We start from the raw sequence: 25788 nt of genomic DNA, 5'->3' as shown, positions 1-25788 counted from the left end.
GCTCGGCCACAGGCTGCAGCTGGATGGAGCACTGAACCTACTCCTGAATCTACTCCCATCATCAACACTTTGCTGCCAGGAGAACAGTAAAGGAACTATTAATACATCTGCACACCCAGACAGCACAACAAGACCATTTCTTACTTCTGATCTTGTGGAAACAGTTTAGATTCTTTCCTGTTCCAACATGACTGCACCAGTTCACAAAGCAACGTCCATTAGAGACTTGAGTGATCTGGTGTGGAACAAGATGACTAACTTGTCCAAAGTCTTAACCACAATTCAACAAAACAAATGTGTTATGAATTAGAGAAGACTATGAATCAGGCCATTTTCTCCAACAGCTAAATTTAAAACTACTTTTGGAAGAATGGTAAAATTTCCCATAAAGACACTTGTGGACCATTTGCAAAGCTCTAAAGCAAACTTTTGGCAATGCAATGTATCAAGCAATACTGGTGAAATATGAAATGCTGGTAAATATTGTGCAGATACATATTTATCACAATAACAGGGTGCCTAATGAAAAGGACTTTGTTATGCTTGGTGTGATTGTTTCTTGTGGATTTTTCTTCACAATGTCTTTGGTTGAGCTGCTGCATGTTGAGACATTTGTTCTCTCTGGTTCTGGATGCTGTGCAGCTGGAAGGATTTTTCCTCTTTCCTTTAACCTACAGACAGTTGTATGATGCATCACCGTGGCAACTGCACTTGTAGAAGTACAAGTACTGTACTGTAAGTACAGTACTTACAATCCTAATAATTACATTTACTGCAATTATTAGTACATTATAGTACTGTAATAATCCTAAATAATTAGAATCTGAAAAGCTCAAAAACAGTAATATCTGAACTCTGACCCCAAATCCCAAAGCTGAGCTAAAACAGGCTGCAGTAGTTTAAACCATCATCATAGGTAAGGATCAGATCTACAGCCAGACATTAAAAAAACATTGAAAGGAAGACTTTGAAGGTACTTGGATTCTATGAGTGACAACAACATTTAGTCTTCCTTTGGGATGAATAAGGAACTTTTGAATTGAATTAAAATATTCCTCTTCCAGCAGACACAGCAGCAATTGTGCAAATTCACTGATGATGTCCAAGTCCATCTCAAAACATCCAGAACATGTTGTGCGAGTCGTCTTTACCGTCGTGCATGTAGAGAGTCTTCCCTGTGAAGACTTTGTCGGCCACGATGATGCGTCCTGGACTGAAATGAGGACCGTCCACTCCGTTGTCTCTGCACATCTTTGACAGCAGCTCTGACGGCTTCAGGCAGTCTCTCCAGGCATTATAACCCCCACTGCAGTCAAAGAGAGGCGCTCAGTCACTCAGTCACTCATGCAAGATTTAATTCGGTGACTTGAAAAGATTTTCATTCATCTTGAACATCCACCACATACTGACACATAACAACTAATGTTTTCTGAGGATTTTACGTGACAGACCAACACAAGATAGAACTTTGGGATACATTTTAAAAGTAGCTTAAACGTGACATGTCTTTGGATTCGGTCAATTTCTAAAACCATGTTTCATTTTAATCACAGCTGAAAGTCTTTAAGATTTTTTAGAGCTTGCCTCTACCATATTTATACATCTAATCACTGAAATGTTTGTCCATTCTTTGCAAAATAATTGCACTTGTGTTAACTGGAGGGTCATTGCAACACATGCATGTGCTTTGGTCCAAACTGCTTCATTTTGCTCTGTTTAGTCACATTGTTGTGAAAGTCCATTCTAGTCTAAGATCTACTGCAGCGTCTAACAGGTTTTCTTCCAGGATTTTACTCCATTCTTCTGATCTCTCTCTTTTATGACTTTCTTCTTTTATCTCCTCCAGAAATACCAGCTGTGTGGCTAATAGTTGTCCTGTCCATGTATTCTCCTACCTGAGCGGTGCATCTATGAAGTTCCTCCAGAGTTACCACGGACCTCCTGGCTGCTGTCTGGGTTAATGCTCTCCCTGCCTGGCCTGTCAGATTAGGTGGACAGCTCCATCTCTGTATTTGTACTGCACTCTACCAGGCTCTAGGTAACGCTCTGACCTAAACTCCGCCCCCCGACTGAACACCTAGAAAAGGACCTGAACTTACAGACTGTACTCGCTAGGGAGTCCACATGTAGCTCTGTGCCTGCTGTAAAACCGGTTCTCCAGATCAATGCGAGTCTCTCCAATCAGGTCGTCGCCTCCCACCAGGTCATAGTCATAAATGAGCAACGACAGCAAAGACTCCTGAGGAAATGTGGCCTGCATTTCAAAGGATCTGGAGGAGAGAGCCGTCTCAGAACACGAATCCACTGGACAATGTTCAGATGTTCAATAGATCGGTCGCATACCGTCCAAAAACAGGGTTCAGTTGTTTTGGTATGTAGTTATCTCTGTCTTTGATTTCATTTTTCCCAAGGCGAAGAAAAATGTAAGGGTCGGCCTTCCCGTCTGGGTCGGCTGGATGCAGGTTGGATGCCTGGGAAGACGGCAGGGATCTAAAGCTTTATGTCATTTAAAAACAAAGAGCAGAACGGAGCTGGACTCACAGAGACGATGTAAACCCGGATGAGAACTTGGACTGAAGTGTTTGGGGGGATTCCTCTGTTCACCCTGTAGTGGCCTGTGTCCATGACATTTTCCCCACCCTCCTCACCTTCATCACTTAGCCTATAGAGGCAGAATCGACCCTAAATGAGTGGAATAAAAAAAAATAGATTAACATGTATTTTAATCCATGTCTCGCAGCAGCACCTGTAGTGGAACTCACCTTAAACTTCCCAACAAACCTCTCATCAGACGTTCCCTCCTCCTCATTGGCCTTCCCCCTGAACAGCTCATATGTGCTGACCCAATCATCAAATGGACCAAACTGTGCCTCCAGCTCCTTACTGTACAGCTGCACAGACCAGATCACAACCACAAATGGTAAGAAAAGATCTACGGTTTTATGTTTCAGGACCTGAAATCTATTATTATACACAAACCAACAGACTGATTAACAGTTTTTACCCAGCATTTAACATTCTGAATTTTAATGCTGCTAAGTGGTCAGTTTGACCTTGTCCAGTTTTTATGTCTCTTAGTTTTCGGTTATTTTTTAATCAAGGGAGAAAATATAATTATGTATTTATAGTCTTTTTTTAAATGACACGTTGTTTTTATCTGGGGAATTGCACCAACATTTTCTTATGTATGTTTCATTGTTACAGTAACAATAAAGAATAAATAATGAACATTGTGCATCCTCAGTGAAATGATGCATTACATAGAACAAAACCTAAAACCAAAAGACGTTTGTGATAAACTAACAGAACCAGTTTTAACCACAGTTACTCACATTTTGTTCTTGACTCTGACAGTCGCTGCATTTTGATCAGTTCAGGCCAAACATTTGGAAGCAACGTTAAAATATCAGTGGTGCTGAAAAAACAGCATGGAGTTTGGAATGTACTTAGGGAATGATCACACTTGATTGTTTATCGTTAGGTATACATTGCTACAGATAATATTTTAAAACAGCCACAACTTTAGTGTCAAAGTAAAAAAGTATTCTGATAAATGACCATGTTCATTTTCTGCTCTGTTAAATGAGCCAGCTTCAGCCGAGTTCCAGCTGTCGGACACCTCCCCTCGCTGAGTTCAGAGTCAACTTCGTGACTGTAAGCTGCTCTGGTTCTGTGAGTACAAAACCAAGCCCACATCATTATCCCTCCATCACTGTGCTTGACAGTTGCTTTGAGGTGTTTATGTGCTGCTCAGAGACAACTGTAATAAAATCTATGCATTCAGGTTCAATGGAACAAGCAACCTTTTATATTGATGACCTAGTATTGTGTTGAAAAGTTTTCTTTTGTATATTGTAAGTTTATTGCTATTCCAAGCATAAACTAAAGACTAACTTGGTGCTTATGTCCCTGGTGTTTTACCTGGAGTGTTGCGATTTTAGTAGGTAAGCTATAGCTGAGCTCCAGTGTCTCCTTTCCTTTCGGTTTCTTCTTCTTGTCTCCATCTGATTGGCTGCTGACTGCGGCAGAGCACACAGGTTGTGTTCAGTGACAAACACTGACGCAGAACACAGCAACAAACACGCCGACGTGCACACATGCATAAAGCCTCATTCACAGACCTGCCAGTCATGTGTCAGAGTTTACACAATCCGCCGCAACCCTTCAAGTGGAAGAACTAACCAGTTTTTTTATTCATCATGTGCACAACTCTGCCCACAAAACTACAAATACCATGCAGATTGTTCAGTGACAGAACCACATCCAGTACATTCACATTCATAGTGCAATAGCTGAAGGCCTTGGTGTCTACATGTGTCTGCAGCTGTACCATGGAAACCAAAAAGATTCAGTTAGTCCCCAAATCCTGCAGATGTCATTCAGTGGCCAAGCAGAAGATTTGAACAAAATACTGGATGTGCAAGACAAGAACTCCTTCAACTGCATGTCTAAGTCCTTACCCAAAGAGTCTACTCCATCGCTGAGCAAGCTGTGGTATGTTGAAGCTGCAATGCACAACAGTGTGGGTCAGGGGACATTCACCTCATCAGATACCATGAGGTTAAAAACATGATGTTCTAAATGAAACCGTGTTATTGAAGAAATGCTTCCATTCATTTTTTTGGTTTTCTTAAATGATCCAAAATATGTAGCCTCTAGTCTCTTGGCTGCTGCTGAGAAAGTGAGCTTGTGAAGCAGTAAAATGTCATTTAAAGCTGCAATATGGAACGTTTATAATTTTATTTACATATTTGCTGAAACTGACAGTTTAGTATGAGGCACATAATCAGTGGGGAAAAATAATAATAAAAAAATCAAGCTTTCCTAGTGCTTCCAGAGACTTTATTAAATTATGTTTTACTATTTAGCATACCATGTTCTGGCCGGATAATTATTTGTGTTATGCAATGCTGAGCTGTTGATGAATGCTAAGTGCTTTTAGCAGCTGTGGAGAGAGAAGAGGAAAAACAGAAAGAACCTTTGCCAAGAAAGAGACAAAAAGTGCCAAAAGTATCACTTTAAGCTAAGTAGAAGAAGATAACACACTATAGCACTTGATGTTCCAGCAGGAAACATCCACTACATGCTTGGAGATTGTTTATGATGTTTTTGTTCCCTTTACAAATACTAATATGGGTCTGCCACAAGGTCTCTTCCACATGGGATGTGTTTGGAAAACTGCCAGCTTAGGAGGGAGATACCCAAACCTCCTGAGCTGAATTCTGTCAATGCAGATTAGCAACAGCTCTACCCCATCTCCTTCTGAATGACCGGATCATCACCCTGCCTCTAACTCCTAAGGGAAGGTTCAGCCACCAAATGGGGAAAGCTCATTTCAGGTACTTGTATCTGGAACATTTTTCTTTAGAGTCAGAACATTAAAGGGACAGAATTATGTAAAATTACCTTTTTTGAGTTTTATATCATGTTATAATATTATTCCCTCATTAAAAACAGACCTGGAGTGTTGATTTGATTCTTTCATGCATGTTTTAAAAGTCCTTGAATCTCCCATTTGGGTTTGTAAAACACTTGGGGGAATCAAGCACCACTTTCCACATGTAGCTCCTCCTGGGAACTGCAGCCTCCAAGCTGAGCTTCCACCTCCCTCCCAACTCACCCACTCAGCTCCTTCAAACTAGCAGCAGCGATTAGTAAACACCGAGTGGAACTGTACATCTGCAGAGCTCATTATATGAACCTCATTCCAGTGCTCCCAAACACTTGTAAACACTAAATAGAGGAATGTTAATGTGATGACTTGCTGAGAGCGGAGTCTCCGAAAAAGCAGGAGCTTCTTAAAGAGACAGAGGCCCAATTTCAAGCCGTTGAATTGCAAAGTCAAATTTTTTTAAAGTTATGTTTTAGCATTTGTTTAGGTCACAGTTACTTGATTGTGCTATAAAACAATACTACATGGCTGTAAAACACATAATACTGTCCCCTTAGTACATTAACTTGATTAATTGATTGAAAATGTTTTTTTAGCATTAAAAAATGATCTGTGTGATACAGGTATGGGATGACACATCTAAAACTTTGTCTGTTACACAGTGTTCTCTTCAGTGTTGCTCACAGCAGGAGAGAGAATCATTTGTGATTCTAGGTAACAATCAGAACATCCAGCTCTAATGAAGACCAGTGGACCAAAGCATCTGCATGATGTCAAAATGGTCTAACAGATATCTGGAGAGATCAGTCAACCAAACAGTACATGCCTCTTATATAAGAGCTTTCTTTAACAGGAGGATTTAAATATTTTGGACCTGGCAGCATAAAACAAAGAGACTGGTAGTAGATGAAAATTTCTTACCTTTGTCAAACACACTAGGTAGATGGAAGCTGTCCTTCTGTTTAGCCTGGAATAAACACAGGCAGCACAAATGGGCATCTCATAAAATTATTAGATTAATGTTTCTGCGCAAACCTGGCGGTCAGAGTTACCTGTTTGTCCACAGAAGCGTAGTATTTGGACCACCAGTCAATGACGGACTCTGCAGACTCATCAGCGATGGTTCGCCTCCTCCTCTTAGTGGACCGGTGGATGCTCTTTGAGCTCCTCTCCTGTTTGAAAAATATTCAGAAAGGATCCATTTTGGAGTTGGTGCAAGTAATATGACCACTTGTTCTTTTGCATATGAATTTCACCTTTTTCGTCTTGGCTTGTGGTTTTGGTGTGGGTGGAGCTGGAGGCGGAGCTTCATCCTCCACAGTAATGAGGAAGTCCTGATTAGTCAGGGTCACAGTTGAACGGGTCTCTATAGTGTCCTGAGACAGCCCTGTCAACCACAGTTCACTTCACTTCTATTTCTATATCACTAAATTACAACAAATGCCATCTCAACAGCTTTAATTTCTTTAGACTGGATCATGATGCTTTTAATTTTTGGATTTTTTAAGTGATTAATAAATTCATTGTCATTGTCCATAGTATATGTATATGGTATACCATATACGTTCATATACAGATACGTCTTGCCCACATACTGTATATATGTGGGCAGGAAGTATCTCCTGTTCAGTGAATCTGACTGAAGACTGTTGTTGAATGACAGTTGCATGACTGTAAGGACATGCTAACAGCTCAATTTTACAGAAGAGGATTAGGGCCACCGAAAAAAAAAATGAATTCTGAGATTAAAGTCAGAATTCTGAGTTTAAACTCAGAATTATTATTATTTTTTTTCGGTGGCCCTAATCCTCTTCTGTACAATTTCCATGCAGCAGAGTCGATTTTCCACAGTAAAATGTCCTGGATGACAGTTAGCAAGGACCGCTAATCCACCTCATTTGGTTTTGCTGCTCCTCTTTAAATCTCTGTCTAGGTGTCTAGTCAGAAAGCCAGGCAGAGAGATCTTTGGATATTATTCTTACTCATTACGATGGATAGAAGAAATTTCCTCATTCTCTCTATGGGTTTACTTCAACTAAAACTGGACAGAATAGGGTTCTCTTAGAATGAATGAATGAATTTATGAATCTTGTTGGGTAAAATAAATGAAAGCTGAACTGAAAATAACACCAAAACTACAAGTGTAAGTGGTGAAGGAACAGCATTTATCTAAATCTTTTTGGCTCTTTTCTGATCAAATTTGGGTCATTTTTGGTCCTGTTGAAAAAGTTGAACAGTCATTGTCATTTTCATAATTGACTTATTTTTATTTACATTTGTAGTCATTTTGGATAATTGTAATTTTTTAAATTGTCATGGAGTCATTCAGTCATGGAGATTTTTTTATTTTTATTTTGCAACTTGTCGTTAAATGTCTGATAAATCAATTTGAAAGTATTTTGTGTTTAACAGTTATTTCATATAAAATCCAAGTTCTTTATCTTCAAAGTGTTACACATGGTGGCCTTTTATTATAAAAGATGCTGGAAAATGATAAAGAATGAACTGCTTTGACAGCTATTAAAAACAGTGAACAGAGTTATAAACAGTCATTACCCTTAATGCTGTGTGGCTCTGGTGTCAGGGAGGGTCTTGGGGTGTGTGTGACCTCAGGTGGTTTGTGTAACTGAACTGTGTGAGGGGGAGTGGGCGTGTACTTGAAGGCCTTGAGGTTGTTGATGATGTGGTTTCCAACCAGTGTGCTGCGGCCAAAGGCCCGCCAGTCAACAACTGTGATGCTGAGAGGAGGATGGAGGTGTTCGTTTTCTGGTAACTCCTGCCAACAGAGTGGACAAAGAAATTTAAAGTGCTCAGTAAATATATCAATGCAGCGGATGAAGAGCAATACATTGTCAAAGCAAAAAAAGTTATCAGACATTCATCAGTGGAGATGGCTAATAGACAAAGCAGTGCAGTCCTCAGGACCAGAGTCCTGCAGTATTCAGATCTTTGTCGAACACATTTTGATTACACGGCTAAACTGCCTCATTAGCATGCTGCCACACAGCTCTGCTAATGAGCTGACACTGGAGCCATGTGTGTTGAAGCAGAGAGACACCACTGCATTAGAGTTCTGTGAAAGAAGTTTTAGATGATTTAGATTAGGATCCTGTTATATACTGATATGCTTTTAACCATATTAGGACAAAAGCAAAGTTTTTGTCTTACAGTAAGGTACCAATTAGATTCAGTTCAGTTTTATTTACAAAGCACTAATTCACACAACACATTGTCACAAGGCACTTAACAATTAAAGTCAATCATCTTATCCTAAGTTACCAAAGTAACTCTTGATGACTGTGATCACCAAGAATTAGATTTCCTTTTATTGTCAATGTGCAAGAAAGTACAACATAATGTAAAAAATACTTAAAGTAAGAGTTAATGCACACTGGCCTCCAGTCTGTCAGTATGTAGGCTGATCCTTGCCTTTTCTCATGATCATCTGAACCCAGTGGGGTAAGATCTAACATGGAGTTCCAGGAGGTTATAGATACCTTAATTTCTTTCCCTTCTCAAAAAAACTACACCAACAGTTGCTAGTGGCCCCTCCCATTACTTTGCTTGTCTTGTGTATTTGACCGACATCTTTCAGAGAAAGTCTCTTTTGACTGGGAGAGAATGATCTTGTCCCTGATGTCCTCTGACAGATTGTGGTGAGGTTGGAATGGAAGCGACAGCATTCTGTGAACTGTACAGACATCCTGACTGGAGACCATATCTGCATTTGCTAGATCTATGCACCAGATGGGAACACAGCCCATCTACAGGAGCCACACTTCTTCTTAGGGTGTAATGGATCAAATTGCTATTTCACACAGTGACATTAACTTGATAATTTATGTTTGAAAGTGATTTTGTAATTAGAATGTTTTGACATATCGCCCAACATGATGTGTTCCTCCTAGACCAACTAAGTTTTAAAGATTTCCTGCTGTGCTGATATAGTTTATGTCTGTTGCAGGTGTTGATCTTACCAGCTCTATGGCATCTAACAGTGTGGTGAAGTTTGGGTTGGATTTGTACTTCTGGATGACTGAGGAACGCAGAGTTTTACCTGCACACTCTATGAACACCTGGAAAAGATGAACATCTTAAAGTCATTTTTTCTAAAAGAATATTTGTTAGAAATTTTTTGTCATACATTTAGGAAACACACTAAACACAAAAATTTTGACAATGAAAAATGTAATTCTGATTCCCTTAAAAGTAAGTGAATTTCTCAGACCTGTGGCCGATCAACAGACAGGAGCTGAACCTTCCTTAGCTCCCTCAGTCCCCAGAATAAAACCTAATGGGAAATATCAAGATCTGTTCTTAAAGGACTTTCTAAAGATCCTCTCAACCTTTTGTGATTAAAGCTGACAAACCTCCAGCCTGTAGGTGCTGAGAACTGGCCTGATGTTGGCAGGAACAGTATAAATGCCTCCTTCCTGTTCCTCTAACTCTGGCAGACTCATCTGGCCAAACTCTGAAATCTAGAAGATGGAAAAATTCATTCTGGATTAGTGTGATCACAATGGCGTGAGCCAGTTATCTCTGTTGAAGTTACAGTTTTAAACTGTTAAAGAGTTTTAAAAAACATGATACAATATACATGTATATAGTCTACAGCTGAATTTCCATTAACCTTAAAAATTGCGCAAATTTAAATTACAAAAAATAAATTTGCTTAAAGGAAACAACAATTTTGAAAAGATTCAAAGTTCCAGAGTGGAATTTTGTCACTGTCTGGAGTCGCTGACCATTCCTGTCTCTGTTTGGGCCAACTACCAGTCTCTTCTAAACATTTCTCTTATTCACAAGGAAGACAGTCAGATGTTTGGATAATGATGGTGAAAAAATTAAAGGAGTGCTGCTCCTTACTGTTATTCAAGGATTTGTTCGTATCAATGGAAACAAGATTCTGTATTGTCACCGTTTCATACAACTTTGGCATGAAAGTGACCGGAGAGACTAACCTGCAGCAGTTCAAATGCAGCCAGCAGGTCTCCTCCTGACTGGCTGCCACAGTGAAGTGGGCTGTACTGCAGAATAGGGGGGGTGTAGGGCTCAGAGGCCAAGCACACCTCAGGGACTGCTACTGTGGCCCCCAGGTACTCTGCTTTTCCCTGCACAGAGCACAGAGCAGGGAGGGGTTCAGAGATGGCAGAAACTAAGAGGCTCGTCTGAATCATGTGTCTTGTGGTGGGATTACCAGAGCGTCATCATCGTAAACCTCGACAACAACGTGAGGAGGCTCCTCCTGGATGTGCTTCAGGTCTCCACTTAACAGAAGGGAGCTCATTGGCAAACAATGGTTCCATGTAGGACTGAGAGTCTGACTGATGATCTGACAACACACACAAAACAAGAAGACCAAGGTCAAACTTGAAGAGCAGAAATACCGCAACAGGTTTGTTCTAAACCTGCACAGTTTAGAACAAACTAAACTCTTCATTTTGATTTGATTTTAAAGTGTTTTAAGTCAGGTTGCCATGAAAACCCCAGTCATATGAGCTGGGTCCAACAATACATGTAAACACACACTTACACTGGTGGTTTGGCTGTGTGAGAGAAACGTGACTCTCGCAAATGGGTCGGACAGCCCCGTGTTGTCTGCAGCAATCAGACCTCGAGCCTGATACATGTGGCACCGCAGCTGGAACCTGTGCTGCTCTGCAGAAACAAACACAGCAGGTCCATCCACAAGCTCTGCCACGCGCCGACATTCACCTGATGAAGCTCTTGGAGCGAATAAGAAACCTCCAAGCTGATCATGTCTAGTCAAAGTCCTCAAAAAGCAATAATCATTTAGATGATGCAGAAATCAATCAATTCTAACAATGTTTTTAAGATAATAAAAATTCATATCTTAGTCTTTTTTTATCTCCTGGCTCATCGGAGGTCACACCATGTGTAAGGGTTTATTCAGCACAAATTAAGGTTTGAATTAAAGTTTCAAACATGATGTGTGGAAGTGATATCAGTGGCATATGGTGTGTATTGAGTGGAGGATTTAAGTGAAAGTGTTGGAATGTGTGAGTAAAAAACAGATATTTGTTGAGCAGAGCAGAGAGGAGTTAGTTGGTAATCAGTGGTTTGAAAGCCTTACTAGGTCCTCAATTCAGGTGTCCCAAATTAGTAAAGGAAAGTAAAAACTCCAACCTAAACCGAAGGGTTGTGACAAACCAGAACTACAGCAAGGTTTCTGGCATTCTCTGTATTTTTCTCCAAGCTTGCTTAATGGGACCAAAAACTCTGACTTCTGTCTGCTGCATTCAGCTAGAAGAAATTCTGATCAATCTATTAAACAATGGACATACTGCCAAGAGTGTACATAGAGGTGCTTCTTCCTCACCCATGCAAAGCAGGTAAGAAGGAGGGCTGTTGGTGTCGGCGTCCCCTGTGGCTGGTCTGTATCCTGCAGGCAGGTCATCCAGCATATGGCTGGAGTCTGAGCAAGCTCCAAACCACAGATACACATCCAGCTTGGCTTGGACTGACAATGCTGCAGGTCGCTTCCCTGGTGGCTGCACACACAATTACACACACAAATACAGAACTTTTTTTTTTTCCTACCAGTTGTGCAGCAATTAAAGGAGCAGTGCGCTATGCATGTTCTAACCTTCAGGTACAGTGTTACTATCTTCCCACAGAGAAGTCCTCTGGCCTCCTGGTTGCTGGAGTAAAGCAGGTCTCTGGTTCGAAGTCTGGCATATGCAACACGTTTGTTATTGCTTAGCAACCACACAAACATGTCTGGGACTGTGTGCTGGGGCTGCAATGTGAGGATGTGTATGTGATAAAGAAAAGTTTGGATACTGTAGTAAACATATCAGTTGTTAAAACTTTTCTCACCTCCTCCACAAGAAAACGTAATTTTTGTGCTAGTTTAGTTGCTTCTTGTAGCATTTCTTTCACTCCTCTTGCTGATGTTTTCCTCTCTCCCAGCATCTCAGCCTCTCCAATCATACTCTCCTGCAACATGCATGTATGTGCTGTGTTCTACTAATGCTTTGCCAAAATACTTTGCTGAAGAACACACAGTAAGTCCATATTGACCTGTTGTCCAATGAAACATTACTTTAGAGCTATTACAGTCATACTTATTTAGTCTGACTGCAATAGAAGAACAAATTATTAGACCCTCTACATTGCTATTTAGATGAACTCCTGTTTAGGTGCCAAAAGGCCCATTATAAATGGTCTTGATAAACTTTAGACATGGAGGCTATTCTGAAATATCTACAAAGAGCCAGCATAAAGTGGCCTTTTTATTGATTATTGTAGCTGGAGGCAGTATTGATTAGTTGATCAAATTGGCACTTCAGGTGATTTTCTGCAACATAAGTTTTTGAAAACAATATCGGAAAAGGGTTCGAAAATGGCCAACTATTTGAACTTGAGCAGTGACATACCATATCAAATATTCATGTTACTGTACTGCAACTACAGCTCTGGAAAAAAATAAAAAGGCCACTGCAAATTTCTTTCTGAAATCAGCACCTCTCCATGCATAATAGTTTATTTATTGCCTCTACCAGGAGGGGCATTCAACTGAGCCTGTTATCTGCACACTAGAGACACTACTTTCTAACTGGGCTGCAAAAGTAATTAAACAACCAATACTCTAAATGTATTCTAAATGAATTACTTTCTCAGTCTACTTACATTAATTTTTATGCTTATACTTTTAATGTAAGCAAAATGTTGTAAAATGTATTTTGATTCAGTCCATTATTTGTCTATTCTTCATAAAAGGAAAAATCATGTTATGGACTAGTAATAGTTGCAATATCATTAAGTCTTAGATAGAAGTTTGTGAACATTCTTAGTAAACAGTGACATCCAGGGGGGAGTTCTGAGACCAAACCCACTGCTGACCACAAGCAACACAAAGGCCCAATCAGCAGGTTTTTGCCCTATAGAGACAATATGTCTGATGTTAACATTTATTTGAAGACCTGAAATATTTAACAATGAAAATAAAAACAAGACTTGAAGAAATCTGTAAGAGGGGGTGACTGTTTTCCATGTGTTAAATCCTAATTATTAATCAGATATTAAATTAAAAGGTATGATTCTGGGATCAGTTGATTAAAACTCAAAGATATTTCATTATATTCTAGATATCTAGATGAACCTTCCCTCAGCAGGTGCTGCCAGCCTCACCAGCTCTTGTTTGCACATGGTCAAACGTTTCTTGTCCAGGGTTGTCAGGTAGCTGCTCTTCAGCTCTGCCTTCAGTTTGGCCTCTGCAGCGGCAATAAAATTCCTGTAAAACACACAACACATCTTAAAGAGCAGAACGAAATTCCTCCATGATAAACACCATAAACATAATGAAATGATTCATTGCTGCAAGCCTCAGATGCTCTGCTGATGCTTTCCAAAGGAGCAGTGAGAGCTCTGCTGGAATTACCTGGCATTCAAACAAAACTCTCTGAGCTCAGTTCTTAAAACTGCCTCAGCCGCTGGCTCCAACTTCTTATGAAGGTCAGCAGCAACACACACACCCTCGTCCTGTAGGACACAACGGCAGAGAATAATCACAAGGAGACTGTTGAATTTAAAACACTGCGGTTTTCAGAAATTGATAATCCTTTCAGAACAGATGATGCACTTGTTTCTTTATTTCGGGTGTACTTATCAAATTAAGATATGTGTAAAAACAGATGTATGTTTATTATTTGGGTTGTTTTTAAAACCTCTAGTCCCACAGATTGATTTATCTTTGAGCCACTAAAGTGATGCATCTTCAGTATGACAAAAAAATTAAAGAAACTTAGAAACGGGCTCTGATATAAACAAGATGACACACATGTGAGAGGGTGTGTGTGTGTGTGTGTGTGTGTATGTTTAAGCATTTCTCAGGTTGTAAGGTAAATTTTTCCAGCAGATTGTATGTTAGCAGGAGCCACTGCTCCTTATGGGTCCCTGGTCCCATAAGGAGCAGTCATGTTTTTGGATCAGCGGTTAGGTTTCCACTCACAGGGAGGGACAAACAAAGCAAAAAGTGTCCATTTTCCTTCAGTTTTCAGTTGGGGTGATCCCAACACAAGGGACATGATAGTGATGGCAGCAAATAAAGCTGAAAATGTTTCTACTTTTTTGTGTCGTGTCACATGTATGAGCTCAATATTTCATGTGTGAATTTTGTGGGTTGTTTGGCTGGAGAAAAGCAAATGATTGTTGTTGCATTGCCTCCCTTGTGTAAAGTGTGGTTTGAGTTTAGGTCTGGTTTAGGTTTAGGGTTTACGGGTAGTAGTTAGGTTTACGGTAAGGATCAGGGCTGGGCTGTAGAAATAAATGAAAAATGAATGGAAGTCAAAGAAAAGTCCTTGTGAAGCTGTAAAAACGTTCTATGTGTGTGTGTTCCTGTGAGTGTGTAGGCGTGCGCATGTGTGTGTGTTTCTGCTTACAAACTGCACGGCGATATTTTCCAGCATATTGGAGTTGTAGAGCCGGTAGGTTCTGTCCTCCCAGGAGCTCACAACACTAGCACAGGGCTTCTTCTTCTCCAGAGGTAAATACATGTAGTGTCTGAACAGAACCACACACAGGCATAATGCAGCACTAAGATGAACATTTGATTGATGTACAGTCCACTGAATACATATTCTACATGCTATAACAAATAACAAATGATGGTCAGCCACAAATCAACTTCTTATTTGTCCTGATCAGTTTTTCATCATGTCAAGGATGAAGAAAAATCTTGAGAAGATTTTCTAATTCTTTAAGAGACCCGTGTGTATGAGAGGGGAGATTGAAATTGTGTTAAAAAGCTTCAGTAGAAGAAGAAGCAAATAAGTCTCTTAATATGATTTAAGCAAGAACCCCGATTAAAGCTCATTTAAGAAGCAGTCTCTTAAGTTTTCAAGCAGTGTGGATGAACTGCAAATGACAATCTCAACTGTTGAGCAGCATATTCAATGAAACCCACCTGTTTCCCTCGACGATGAGTGGTTTCTCCGGAGGTGTAGCAGATTTTGAGGCTCCACATGAATCAGAGGGATCTTTGGGGAGGAGGGGTGAGGAAGGGACGGTGAGGGAGGAGCCAAAAATGTCACTGCTGTCCGGGAAGTCCAGCACCTTTCTCCTCCGAGTCACTGCAGGACTGGCAGTACTTGGTTGAACGGAAGACTCCAAGACATTGCCATGGTTACCTGAAACAAGATGCACAAGTAAAGAAGGGACCTATTGCTGGTTACCGGTGACCCGACATGTCAATGATCACCCCAACAGTGTTACAATTAAGAAATAATCAACTGAATACCAGTTTATTTTGTTTTTGCCTCAAGTATATTTTACAATGGAGAAAAAAGACTTAGATTTTATTTTCTAAGGGGTTTTGTTGTGACTCACCAAGGGAGAACTCAAAGCTGATGGGCTTGTCTCCAATCTTACGGTCAATCATGGTGGCCTCAAACAAAGCTCCAAAAAGCAGGAAGGTCTCATCATCTACAGTTGGCTGGACATATAATCAGAAGTACTTGCTCAGTTTAAATAACAATATTTATACTTGTCAGGTCTAAATACCTATTAGAGACAATTTAAACAAACACAAGAAAGACAAAGAGAGTTAGATTCTTATATACTCGCGAGGAGAGCAGACAGAGAGATGTTTCCAGTTACAAATCTCCACCTACTCTGGAAACACATCTCCCGCTCCCTCTATTTTATTGATCTTTAGGAACCTGCCACAAGGGGCGCTGCAACCCTATGGGGTGGGGTCAAAGCATTCATCACATGGTTGCAGCGCTAAATAACATTCACTTCTAGACACATGTTATCTATACTCTAAATCTTTCTTGCTCCAGGCCCGGTGTGAAACAAGACACATTGCATAGCTTCAAAGCAACGGCTTTGTATCACAAAGAAGCACAGAGCAGAGTTTATTGTCAGGCCTGTAAAACTCTGCTGGGAGCAATTAATACCTCTGTCTTGTAGGAAGTCCTGCAGGGCAACAGCTGCTGAGAGTAGCTGTCACCCCTATTTCCCAGGGCAGTCTCAGGATAGAATCAAAGTTATTTAACACACAGAAACATTATCTAAATGTAACTACAAGGCTACATGATACAACAAATATTTGATAATTACTAATAATACAATTTATCCAACAATACTGATGCATGATGAAATAAATCTAAGCAAGACGAAAGATTATTATATTATCTGGATTTGACCCTAATTAACTGCCTTTTTTATCTAAAAAGGTTTTTAAGCTATAGAACCTGGTCTGAGTAATAGGCCGAAGAACTCAATATGGATCTTCATCAATTAACTTACAGTAATTAATTGCAGTACTACTTTGGTACAATTTCATTTTGCTGCTTTTAAATACATATCTTTTTTGGAACAAGCAAAAGGTTTTTTCTTACCACCGGAGGAGGATCAACAGGCAGGACCTCCGCTGCTCCTGCTTTTCCTTTGTCATCATCAGCTGCCCCTGTACCTCCTCCTGCTCCGCCTCCAGCAGAAGACTTAGCATCCTTCCCACCAGCTTTTCCTGCTTTTGTGTCTTTGACAGGTTTAATCATCCGACTGAGTTTGGAGTCTGAGCCTGTGCCCCCAGACAGGATCTCTACTGTCAGTTCTAAATAGACTCTACCCCTAAAATCACAAGCACACAGTCCAGGGCATATAAATCAGGCAAAAGAAGGCACTTTCTTTTAGTTGCAATATGAAGAAGTATCATATCTTTCTATGAACCTGAAGGAAACTCCCTCGCCAATGCCCTCATTGAGTTCCCCTGTGTCATCACCCAAAGAGAAGTTTCGAGCTGAGCCGTACAGATTAATCCAAGCAGGACCGAAAGTTGGTAAAAACCCTAAAAACATGAAATAAACAAGAAAAAACCTTTTCACGATTAAACACGGGCATTTCCTTTCAACCTTCAGACCTGCTTTAGACCTTCACTTCTTCTCACCTTTGTCTCCATCTTGTTCATTGGAGATACGTCGTAGGTCAAAGTAATGGGTTCCTATGGCAACATCATTCATGCTCCCCTCATCCCAGACCTTAGAGGAAAATGAATATAAGATTATATGGAATTTCTACCTGCACCTATTTAAATTCTTTTTTCAGAACTCTAAATCAATTAGTAGTATCAAGCTTTCAGACCTGGATCTTTAATCTCTGACACAAAGGAGGAAACATCTCAGTGAAGACAATCTGCTCGTTCCACATGGGGTCTGCTGAAGATTTCTGGGTGGATGTGCGACCCTGAGACAAACACAACAATAGTGATCACTGTTTTTCATTGAGACATACAGTACATATACTCTGTATATATACTCTGTATATGTAGAGTACAGTCTGTATATACATGTACTCATACAGTATGTGTACATACAGTATGTATACACTCATGTACATGTATATATGCAACCATCCTTCATTCTGAATCTTGCTTTACAGATAATATGTGAGAGCTGTGTGTAACTTAGTTATGAAATTAAGTACAAAATGTCTTAAATTTCTACATTTGATCTTCCACACACTTTGCTCTATAAGGCTGAGTTGTATTGACCCTGTTTTATAGAGTCAAAGCGTCTATGTTGTGAAGTTGACTGGGACCTGACCGTCTGCAGACAGAAACCGTTAAAACGTTTTCTTCCACTAATCTGAGGTCTGGTAGCTAAGGTAACAGCTGACCTCAGAAGCCTGAACCGTCTCTACTGAGGCCTTTCAATAAAGAGAAGCAGTGGCTCTGCATCCAACTCCCCAAAACATGGACCTTAACTCAGACTCATGTCTCGGTTCAAGGTGGCTCCAGATAAACTCTTAAATGGAAGCAACATTCAGCTCACCACTTGTTTGAAGAAGCTGACGACAACATATGGATCAATGAGTGCTGTGTTGTCTCCTATAAAAGCCTTTGTGACGTTGGCCATAATGCTGGAGTTGTTCTTAGGGAGGCCTTCGGCTCGGTACACCTTCACACAGAAACGGGCCCATGGCCGTTCTGAGGGAAGCCCCTCAGGGATCAGGAGGTTCCTGATGACAGACAACATTATTCCAAACCAGTCAAACAACACAGTTAATCTGCAAAGGCAACATGTAGTATTCAGCCTGCAGTGTGATGAGTGTGTCTAAAACTGCACATTAAGTCAGAGGTGCTTCATACTTTTCTATCTGTTCTTCAGCATCACTTGCTTTTTGTCCCGGTTGCACGGCATCACCTTTAGCTGAGACACTGATGTCACATTTAACATATCCTTTGACACCAGTGCTAATGTCACCAGGATTGGTCAACATTGCCCACTTATTGAGAAACTGGTGACCTGAGAAAGTAAGGCATGAACACAATTATTCAGTTTATATCTCTACTTTCCATCAGAAGGAACCAATGAGGAAGTTTTGTGACTCTCTGCTTCAGACTTTCTCTAAATCATAAAACATGATTGACCTGGCTGTTTGTAGACTGTCCAAACGTCCAGTTTAAAGGACCCCACAGAGAATGTCTTCAGCAACTTTGAGTGAACAACCTGCAGAGGACCAAAATAAAAACACCACAAAATCAACCTATAAATGCAGAAATAAAAACTGTACCCCAAATACATTAGCATTAAAGTGGGAAGTTGCATTTATTCTCATGTTATTACCAACCGTCAGCTTGATGACTTTATCAAGGAAGATCTCTTTATGGGCAAAGAAATCAAAGACGAAATACTGATGGAAAGAGGAGAAATGAGATAACGCAAAAAAGTTTAAATTATAAAGTAAAACTATTAATGACTTACTTAAAGCCCTTATGAAGTTTTTTAGCAGCTTTTTTAAACAGCTCTTGATGAACATACCCACTCATGTGCATGTATATAAATATAGCAGCAGAGCAGGGAAAAAAATTATAAAAAGAAGTCCCACCAACAGATGAGACAAAATGACAACATTAAGCAGAGATCTTAAATTGCTTGAGATGAAGTCTTCAGCATTGATTTTTAAGATGCACATTTTAGAATTTAATATAACCTCTTTACTAAACCAATCACATTCAGCATAGCATTCCATAACACCCGAGGACACGCCCACACACAATGAAATAAAGACTCTTTCTGGTAAATGTATTTAATGTGTCAGGAACATTAGGATTGCAGTGATGTAATCTTACCAGTAACATATTGCCTACTTGATGTTAAGTAATATGTTGTATTAATGTGGCGTTTGTGTTGGCAGGTTATGAAACAATATTGATGCTCAATCTGACCACTGCTCGCCCCACACAGTTTTTGGAAATGTGTTTCTCAGCTCCAGCAGTTTCATTTCACCTCATTGTAAAATGGAGCGTTTGTTCCTTCCTTGACGGATGTCTGTTTCTTCTCGTCTCCAATCTCAATCACCACACTGGGGTCTATGTTTTCCCCCACAAGCTGTCTGGCTTCTGTGATATTAATGCCAATCTGCGAAACAGAACAAGAATAAGTCATTCATCAGGGTCCATGTAAGGCGGAGTTGATCTGTTTTAATCATAAAGGTTTTGTTTTTCTGTTCTATTGAAGCCGTTGTTGTTATTACCTGGAAGCTCTCAGGTTTTCCTTCGCTGTCCTGAATGCGAGTTTGAAGTTTGGCCCTGTGGGAATCCACAAGAATGTCAAATTCATGGAAAAACCTTTTTTGTCATCTTGCGGACAAACAGGAAAATTGACAGAACAGAAAACATTCATCCTATTTGAGTTCTCACAATGAAGAAGTAAACTAGGTAAATGGCATCCGATTTACATGGCATCTTTTAAAACCTGTGAGTAATAATTTGAAAAATATATAATCACACTTCCATGTTGTTAGTACTCTCCAAAGAAGTTCTTCCATGCTGACTTCTCAGTCATCTTATAACGCTACAGTTGCTGGTATCACCTCTGCAGCAGGATGTTTCTTTTATCTTGTTACAATCTTTAAGTGAGATTTTAGATTTCCACTATGAGTTCCAGTCTTACTGTGGAGAAAAGCATCACTGTCAATGTTTTGATCAGCTTAGCTGCAACTTTTAAAAAAATGAAGTTGAGGAGGGTTTTCTGTACAGTAACTTTCAACCTGACAAAGTTCCACCTGGGTGCAATTTGGAGGTGTGTGTGCTTAACCACTGGTATGCTCCAGCGGTGAACCTGGAGCATGCCAATGTGAAAGGCACATGAGTGTGAAGACTTGTGTTTTTTTATTGCAGCTACATGGTGACATCTTGTTACCTGAAGCTGAAGCAGCAGCAGAAAATGCATGGCACTGAGTCATAAACTTATGAAAGAATGAAACACAATTTTTAAAAATATTATGTTGTAATTCTAGTATTTGTTTTGAGTCATTGTGTCTAAATGAATGTTGCTGTTGTTTTATTTGGATATTAAAGCCTGTATAATTTAGACCAAAAAGCCATTGTTTTAGATATTGTGTCAGTTTACAGATATAGATAGACATAGTCCAAATACAGCTTTTGACCAAAACAATATCTTCTTTATAGCTTCTGTGTGAATTATTTGAAACATTTCATTTCATAGACCTGACAATAACTTCCACTTTAATACACCAGAACTGAGTCCTTTTGCTTTCTTTCTGCTAGTTGTAAGAGGATGCATGATGGTTTGAAACCATTTTGACTCCACCATAACTGGACAATATATTACAAAATAAATACACTCAGATATTGTACTCATCAGTTCCACAGTTTGATAACAGTGCTACCTCTTTGTGTTTGGTTTTATTGCTCGTCTAATGAGAGGCTGGTCTTCTGGGGTTTCCCCTTCCTGTAGGAGAGATGCTTCAGAGGAAGCCTCGACCTCACTGTCTGCACACACACAAACACACAAAACAAGTAGGACCAAAGTACTCAGAAACTCTAAGAACTGAAATACCTTTTTGTTCCGTATCAGTAAACGTTACAAATAATACTTCAGTTTCATGGGAATGGCAGTAACAATCTGTTTTCCTAGAAAACTGAAATCACCCATGGCAACCAGGACTGCACACAGTGTCAGAGCTGTACTGACACATGCTTATTTGACCAGGGTTAGTCTCACTCCTATGAAAACAGGGACAACTCCTCTGCTTATGATCACAGCTGAGACTCCGTGATGTTTGTTTTCCATGCCTTACCCACAGCTCCTTTGTTTGCCAGGACCAGGTCAGTGATGTCTTTCTTCTTCTTCTTCACTTTCAGGCCAAATATGTTCTTTTCCTTCCTGCTAAAGAAACAGCAAGTTTGGTATTCAATCATTTTCACTTTATGGATTATTTTACAACTGAGCCATTAAGAAAAAAATCCCAAACGTTTGGTGAAAAACAGTAGTATAAAATATGGACAAGTTGTTATGAACTGAAAACGGTCTGAAGTTCAGTGTGTGAATGTAACTGGTAATTAAATGCTCTCTTTAGAAACCAGTAATCACAAAACCTATTGAACCTGAGCTAAATATATTTTCTGTGGATATAACTTTGTTTATTCTTTTATTACACTACGTTCAATAAAGTTAAACTCAAAGTGGAAATTAGATTTTTGTTTTAAAATTGAAACTATTCAAGCAGAACATAGGCAAATTTGAATTTTTATGGCCAAAGACAGAAACCGATATTTCTGTTTGTTTTGATTTCCTTATTATGTTTCAAATAGTCCAGGTTTTTAATTTTATTTTCATTTTTCCAGACAGGTTCCAAAGTCTGTGAACATGTGGGATGCACTGAACGTCCATCCTGAACGTGTCGTCCCACATGTGTTTTCACCACTAAACAGATGTAGATTCACAGTAGCAAATAATAATTAGCTCTGGTTAGGATTAAAAAAACCTTTGTTGAACTTTTGCGTCACATTGTAAGCCTGATGTCAAAAAAGGTCCAATCATTGAGGCCATCAGGTGAAACCTGTGCTGCTAGTTTAAGCTCAGGTTCCGAGAGTTCAAATACAATAAAACATGAAATATGGAAAGAAAAAGCAAACTAAAATTTCTACTCAATGGACAAAAAAGAAAACAAGTAGTATCCCACATAAATGTCTTGTTGTTGTTTTCTTTATTTGAAAAGCATAAATCAAATAGATAAGTCAGATAAACATAATTTCTAAAAATCTAACATGTTCCTGAAAGGATATCTTTCTTGTATTGCACATAGATTGAGGAAGGAAATAATTTTTTCAGCAGGTTTGCTCTTCTCTGCCTGATTACTCTACTCTAACCATTGTTTCCTCTTTTGCAAATCAGAAGAAAGACACAATAATCTATCTGCTGTCAATTGTTGTGACTTTTGTCCACAGCAGAATCATTATTTCCAGAACATATTCCTCACCTGACGTCTTCTGCTAAAAGCTTCCTTATTTCTCTAACATCCTGAAGCAATTTACAAATTTTACTTGTTGCTTCATATGTAAAATTCAAACCGATCACTGCAGAGCCTTAAATATACTGGCTCTTCTGTCACTTGGCTTCACTTTAAGACGATATTTCTCTGTTTAACCAGCTGTGGTTTCTGTTAATCAGGCTGTCACGAATATTTTGCGGTTTGTGATTGGTGAAAGGGAGCAGCCCTTCTCTTGTTAATCTCCTACACAGGAAAGTCTACCACTGTCCATATATAAATACTTTTACATATTTAATGTGCTGAATTGGTTCGACTCTAGCATGGCAGTACATTCAGAGTTTAACTATTTAACACTTACAATGCCTCATTCAATATGAAATGTTAGCTTCTTATCTAATCTCATTATTTTAACTCTGCAAAAGTAATAGATTTAATTAGACAACATTGACAGTATTTACCTCATTAAGCAAAATATGTAAATGGGATAAATGTTCTAGCTGAGTAAATACTTAGGACTTGTTCAGGGTGTTCACTGCCTCTCTCCCATTGGCCACTGGAGAAAGGCATCAAGCCCCAAAGCAAAGCTTTCCTCTATGCAAACAGCATGAGGCTTAAACTCACAGTCTCTTCCTGATTGTAAACCAACATGCAAAAAACCCTAGTTTGTCTGTTCTCTGATGATATTTTAAGGATTTTGTAAACTTCTTTTAGCATCTTGTAGTCTGACTTCTTGCTTTTTTCAGTCAGACCTGGACATGTTGAAAAGTTCTGAATGCAATCTAGAGTGGAAAGGCTGATTTCTGATTCCTTTGGCACTTATTTGAGCCTTTCATTAGATTCATAAGTGGCTCCAATCTTCCTTGAAACTATTATTAATAATAATAATGTTGGCTGACCATAATAATATATTAGGTTTAAACTAAGAAAAAACATCTTCAAGATGCATGATGTGCAGCTGATATGATATGCCTGAATGATTTATTCATTTTAAGTGAGAATAAATGGAGGTGATCCTAACCTACCTATTTATCACTAGCAGTTTTATTTATTATTTTACCCAACTGTTTAAAATGTCTTTCTCTCCGTTTTCATTTCAAGTGTTCTTAGATTTTATATTACAGTACCATTGGTTTCTTATTTTTAGTAAATTTGTAAAATTCTCAAAACTTTTTTTTTAATTGTCATAATAGTTTCTCCAGACAAAACAAGACAAACTAATTGTTAGTTTTAAAGAAATGTGTAAGTATTTATATTTGATTTTACTTTTTTACATAAACTATTATAGGTTTTTTTTAATAATTGTTTCCAGGGTTTCACAAGAATATTTCAATACCTTCCTGACCCATATAAATGCTTTTGTCATTTTTTTAAAGAAGCCATGAACAAATGTACAACTTTAAGATTTAACTAACTTTAAATGCAACACTGAACAGGGAATCTGAACTTATTAAAGACTCAACAGCTCAAACAGTTGATAAAATGTAAGACTTTTAAAGTCAGACTTTCAGACATACATGCAAGAAAAATGGGACGAAATAACTTTAGAAATGTGAAATTTCTTCAGAAATTCTCAAATATTTCATAAGTGGGACGGAATGAACTACAAAACATCCAATGTCTCCATTATGTTCTGCAATGTTATTGTTATCCATGCTTGAATTTGAGACGTAAATAGGGAAATCTAAAGAAATGTAAATAAATATCAAAATAAAATTCCAAAATGTACAATAAAATAAATTTTGGCTAAGTAGAAAATAAACATCATAAATCTAAAACAGCTTAGTGTAAAACTTAAAGGAACTTTTGCTTATATTAACAATTAATAGAAAATATGATTGCTGAGAGCCAATCTCCTACCTTGTTTTGGGATCCATTGTTACTCTCAGGACAGATTATATGAAGATTTTCAGACCTGCTCCAGTTTGACATAAAGTTTAACTGAAAAACAGTCAGATCAGCTGATTGGCTGAAGTATTTGTTCAGGGAATGATGATGCTGATGATGTGAAACTGCAGGAACATGTGGTTGGCCCATGCACTCTGTTTTGCATTTCAGCTTCTTTCTTTTATTTTGTTAAAGCTCGGGGCAAAGCTGTTGGTCAAATCATTATTTAAACGGTCATTTCTCATCATAAAGACTTAACTCATGAGTATTTAAAGAGATTTTATTGTTCCCGAAGTTCTTCAATAACAACAAAGTTCATCAACTGCCATCTGTTCAACAGACTTAACAGATGATAGGAGTGTTTACCCTGTGTGTGTGTGTATAGGTAGACTGGTATTCTTGTGACCAGGATGTTTGAAACTGGCAGAGCTAACAACTCCACCCCAGGTAAACAGAGCAGCTTGCAGCCTGCAGGTAGAGACCAGCAGCAGCCAGGTGGATCACAGTCACCTCAAACTGAAAAATCTTCTCCTTATGTACACTGTGGACATCCAACAGACATACAGCTGATTTTTATGAAGAGCCAAAGTTTACGTGCTGTGAGATTGATTTGAGAGTTAGTGCATTTATATGCCGATCTAACACATACTGATGTCTGTATTTCAATTTATTAGATTGTGTGATAGCAACGCTGAGATAAAGAAAATAAACCCTAATTTCCAGTTCTAGAGCAAAAATGATCAGATTCAAACTTAAATGATTAAAACCTTAGATCATAGGTTAGGGTTACTCAGTTTCTACTCATTTGAGGTAAAAAATGAGTTGATGGATTTTTATTGATACAAGAAGATTCACACTAAGTCAAAAGGCTATAATTTTTTGCTAACAAAGCTGTACTCTCAAAAATGTACCCGTCTTTTGTTATTTATTGATTGATAACATAATTAACTAATTCTTTCATTTAAGGTTTCTCATGCTTTTGAATTGGTTGGAATGGACCTCATTGAAAAATTGGCTCAAACAAAGTCAGGACACCAATATGTGTCCTGAATAGTCATCTTTGACTATTTCATCAAGTAGCCACAGGCTTACACACTGAAGACAAAGTCTGCTCCAGAAGTGACAGATTGCATTAGAACGTTTGTGCATCAGTCTGAAACCACAAAGAGAATTTTGTAGCAAAGTTGTAGATGGCCAACCAAATACCTGGGATGAGTACGTGGATGCTGTGTTATTTGGACTTTGAA

General features: G+C 38.9%; 1 protein-coding gene across 3 annotated transcripts in view; it reads right to left on the bottom strand.

Moving 5' to 3' along the window:
* The window catches only part of fer1l6 (fer-1 like family member 6), a 31316-nt gene extending 6723 nt beyond the window's left edge, over positions 1 to 24593 (bottom strand). Inside the window, exons 1-38 of one of the 3 annotated variants that reach the window (XM_023336747.1) lie at positions 24515 to 24593; positions 21464 to 21549; positions 21053 to 21155; positions 19895 to 19949; positions 19648 to 19779; positions 18989 to 19051; positions 18789 to 18867; positions 18507 to 18663; positions 18190 to 18376; positions 17501 to 17602; positions 17307 to 17397; positions 17090 to 17207; positions 16759 to 16990; positions 15743 to 15848; positions 15321 to 15543; positions 14797 to 14917; positions 13797 to 13897; positions 13547 to 13649; positions 12233 to 12352; positions 12000 to 12152; positions 11733 to 11904; positions 10926 to 11050; positions 10590 to 10724; positions 10354 to 10503; positions 9763 to 9870; positions 9621 to 9683; positions 9370 to 9468; positions 7949 to 8168; positions 6649 to 6779; positions 6445 to 6564; positions 6314 to 6359; positions 4461 to 4505; positions 3922 to 4019; positions 2763 to 2891; positions 2542 to 2682; positions 2344 to 2471; positions 2100 to 2270; positions 1152 to 1306 (exon numbers count right to left, since the gene is read on the bottom strand). In XM_023336747.1, the coding sequence (XP_023192515.1) occupies positions 1152 to 1306; positions 2100 to 2270; positions 2344 to 2471; positions 2542 to 2682; positions 2763 to 2891; positions 3922 to 4019; positions 4461 to 4505; positions 6314 to 6359; positions 6445 to 6564; positions 6649 to 6779; positions 7949 to 8168; positions 9370 to 9468; positions 9621 to 9683; positions 9763 to 9870; positions 10354 to 10503; positions 10590 to 10724; positions 10926 to 11050; positions 11733 to 11904; positions 12000 to 12152; positions 12233 to 12352; positions 13547 to 13649; positions 13797 to 13897; positions 14797 to 14917; positions 15321 to 15543; positions 15743 to 15848; positions 16759 to 16990; positions 17090 to 17207; positions 17307 to 17397; positions 17501 to 17602; positions 18190 to 18376; positions 18507 to 18663; positions 18789 to 18867; positions 18989 to 19051; positions 19648 to 19779; positions 19895 to 19949; positions 21053 to 21155; positions 21464 to 21549; positions 24515 to 24531 (4585 nt within the window). In that variant the 5' untranslated portion in view covers positions 24532 to 24593. Of the gene's footprint in view, positions 1 to 1151; positions 1307 to 2099; positions 2271 to 2343; positions 2472 to 2541; positions 2683 to 2762; positions 2892 to 3921; positions 4020 to 4460; positions 4506 to 6313; positions 6360 to 6444; positions 6565 to 6648; positions 6780 to 7948; positions 8169 to 9369; positions 9469 to 9620; positions 9684 to 9762; positions 9871 to 10353; positions 10504 to 10589; positions 10725 to 10925; positions 11051 to 11732; positions 11905 to 11999; positions 12153 to 12232; positions 12353 to 13546; positions 13650 to 13796; positions 13898 to 14796; positions 14918 to 15320; positions 15544 to 15742; positions 15849 to 16758; positions 16991 to 17089; positions 17208 to 17306; positions 17398 to 17500; positions 17603 to 18189; positions 18377 to 18506; positions 18664 to 18788; positions 18868 to 18988; positions 19052 to 19647; positions 19780 to 19894; positions 19950 to 21052; positions 21156 to 21463; positions 21553 to 24514 lie in introns of all 3 variants that reach the window. The other 2 variants (XM_023336746.1, XM_023336748.1) reach the window with 2 other exon arrangements.
* Positions 24594 to 25788: the final 1195 nt, after the last annotated feature.

This window comes from Xiphophorus maculatus, chromosome 7 (assembly GCF_002775205.1).
Source record: "Xiphophorus maculatus strain JP 163 A chromosome 7, X_maculatus-5.0-male, whole genome shotgun sequence".
NCBI classification, from domain to species: Eukaryota; Metazoa; Chordata; class Actinopteri; order Cyprinodontiformes; family Poeciliidae; genus Xiphophorus; species Xiphophorus maculatus.
This window is presented reverse-complemented; position numbering and strand designations above follow the sequence as displayed.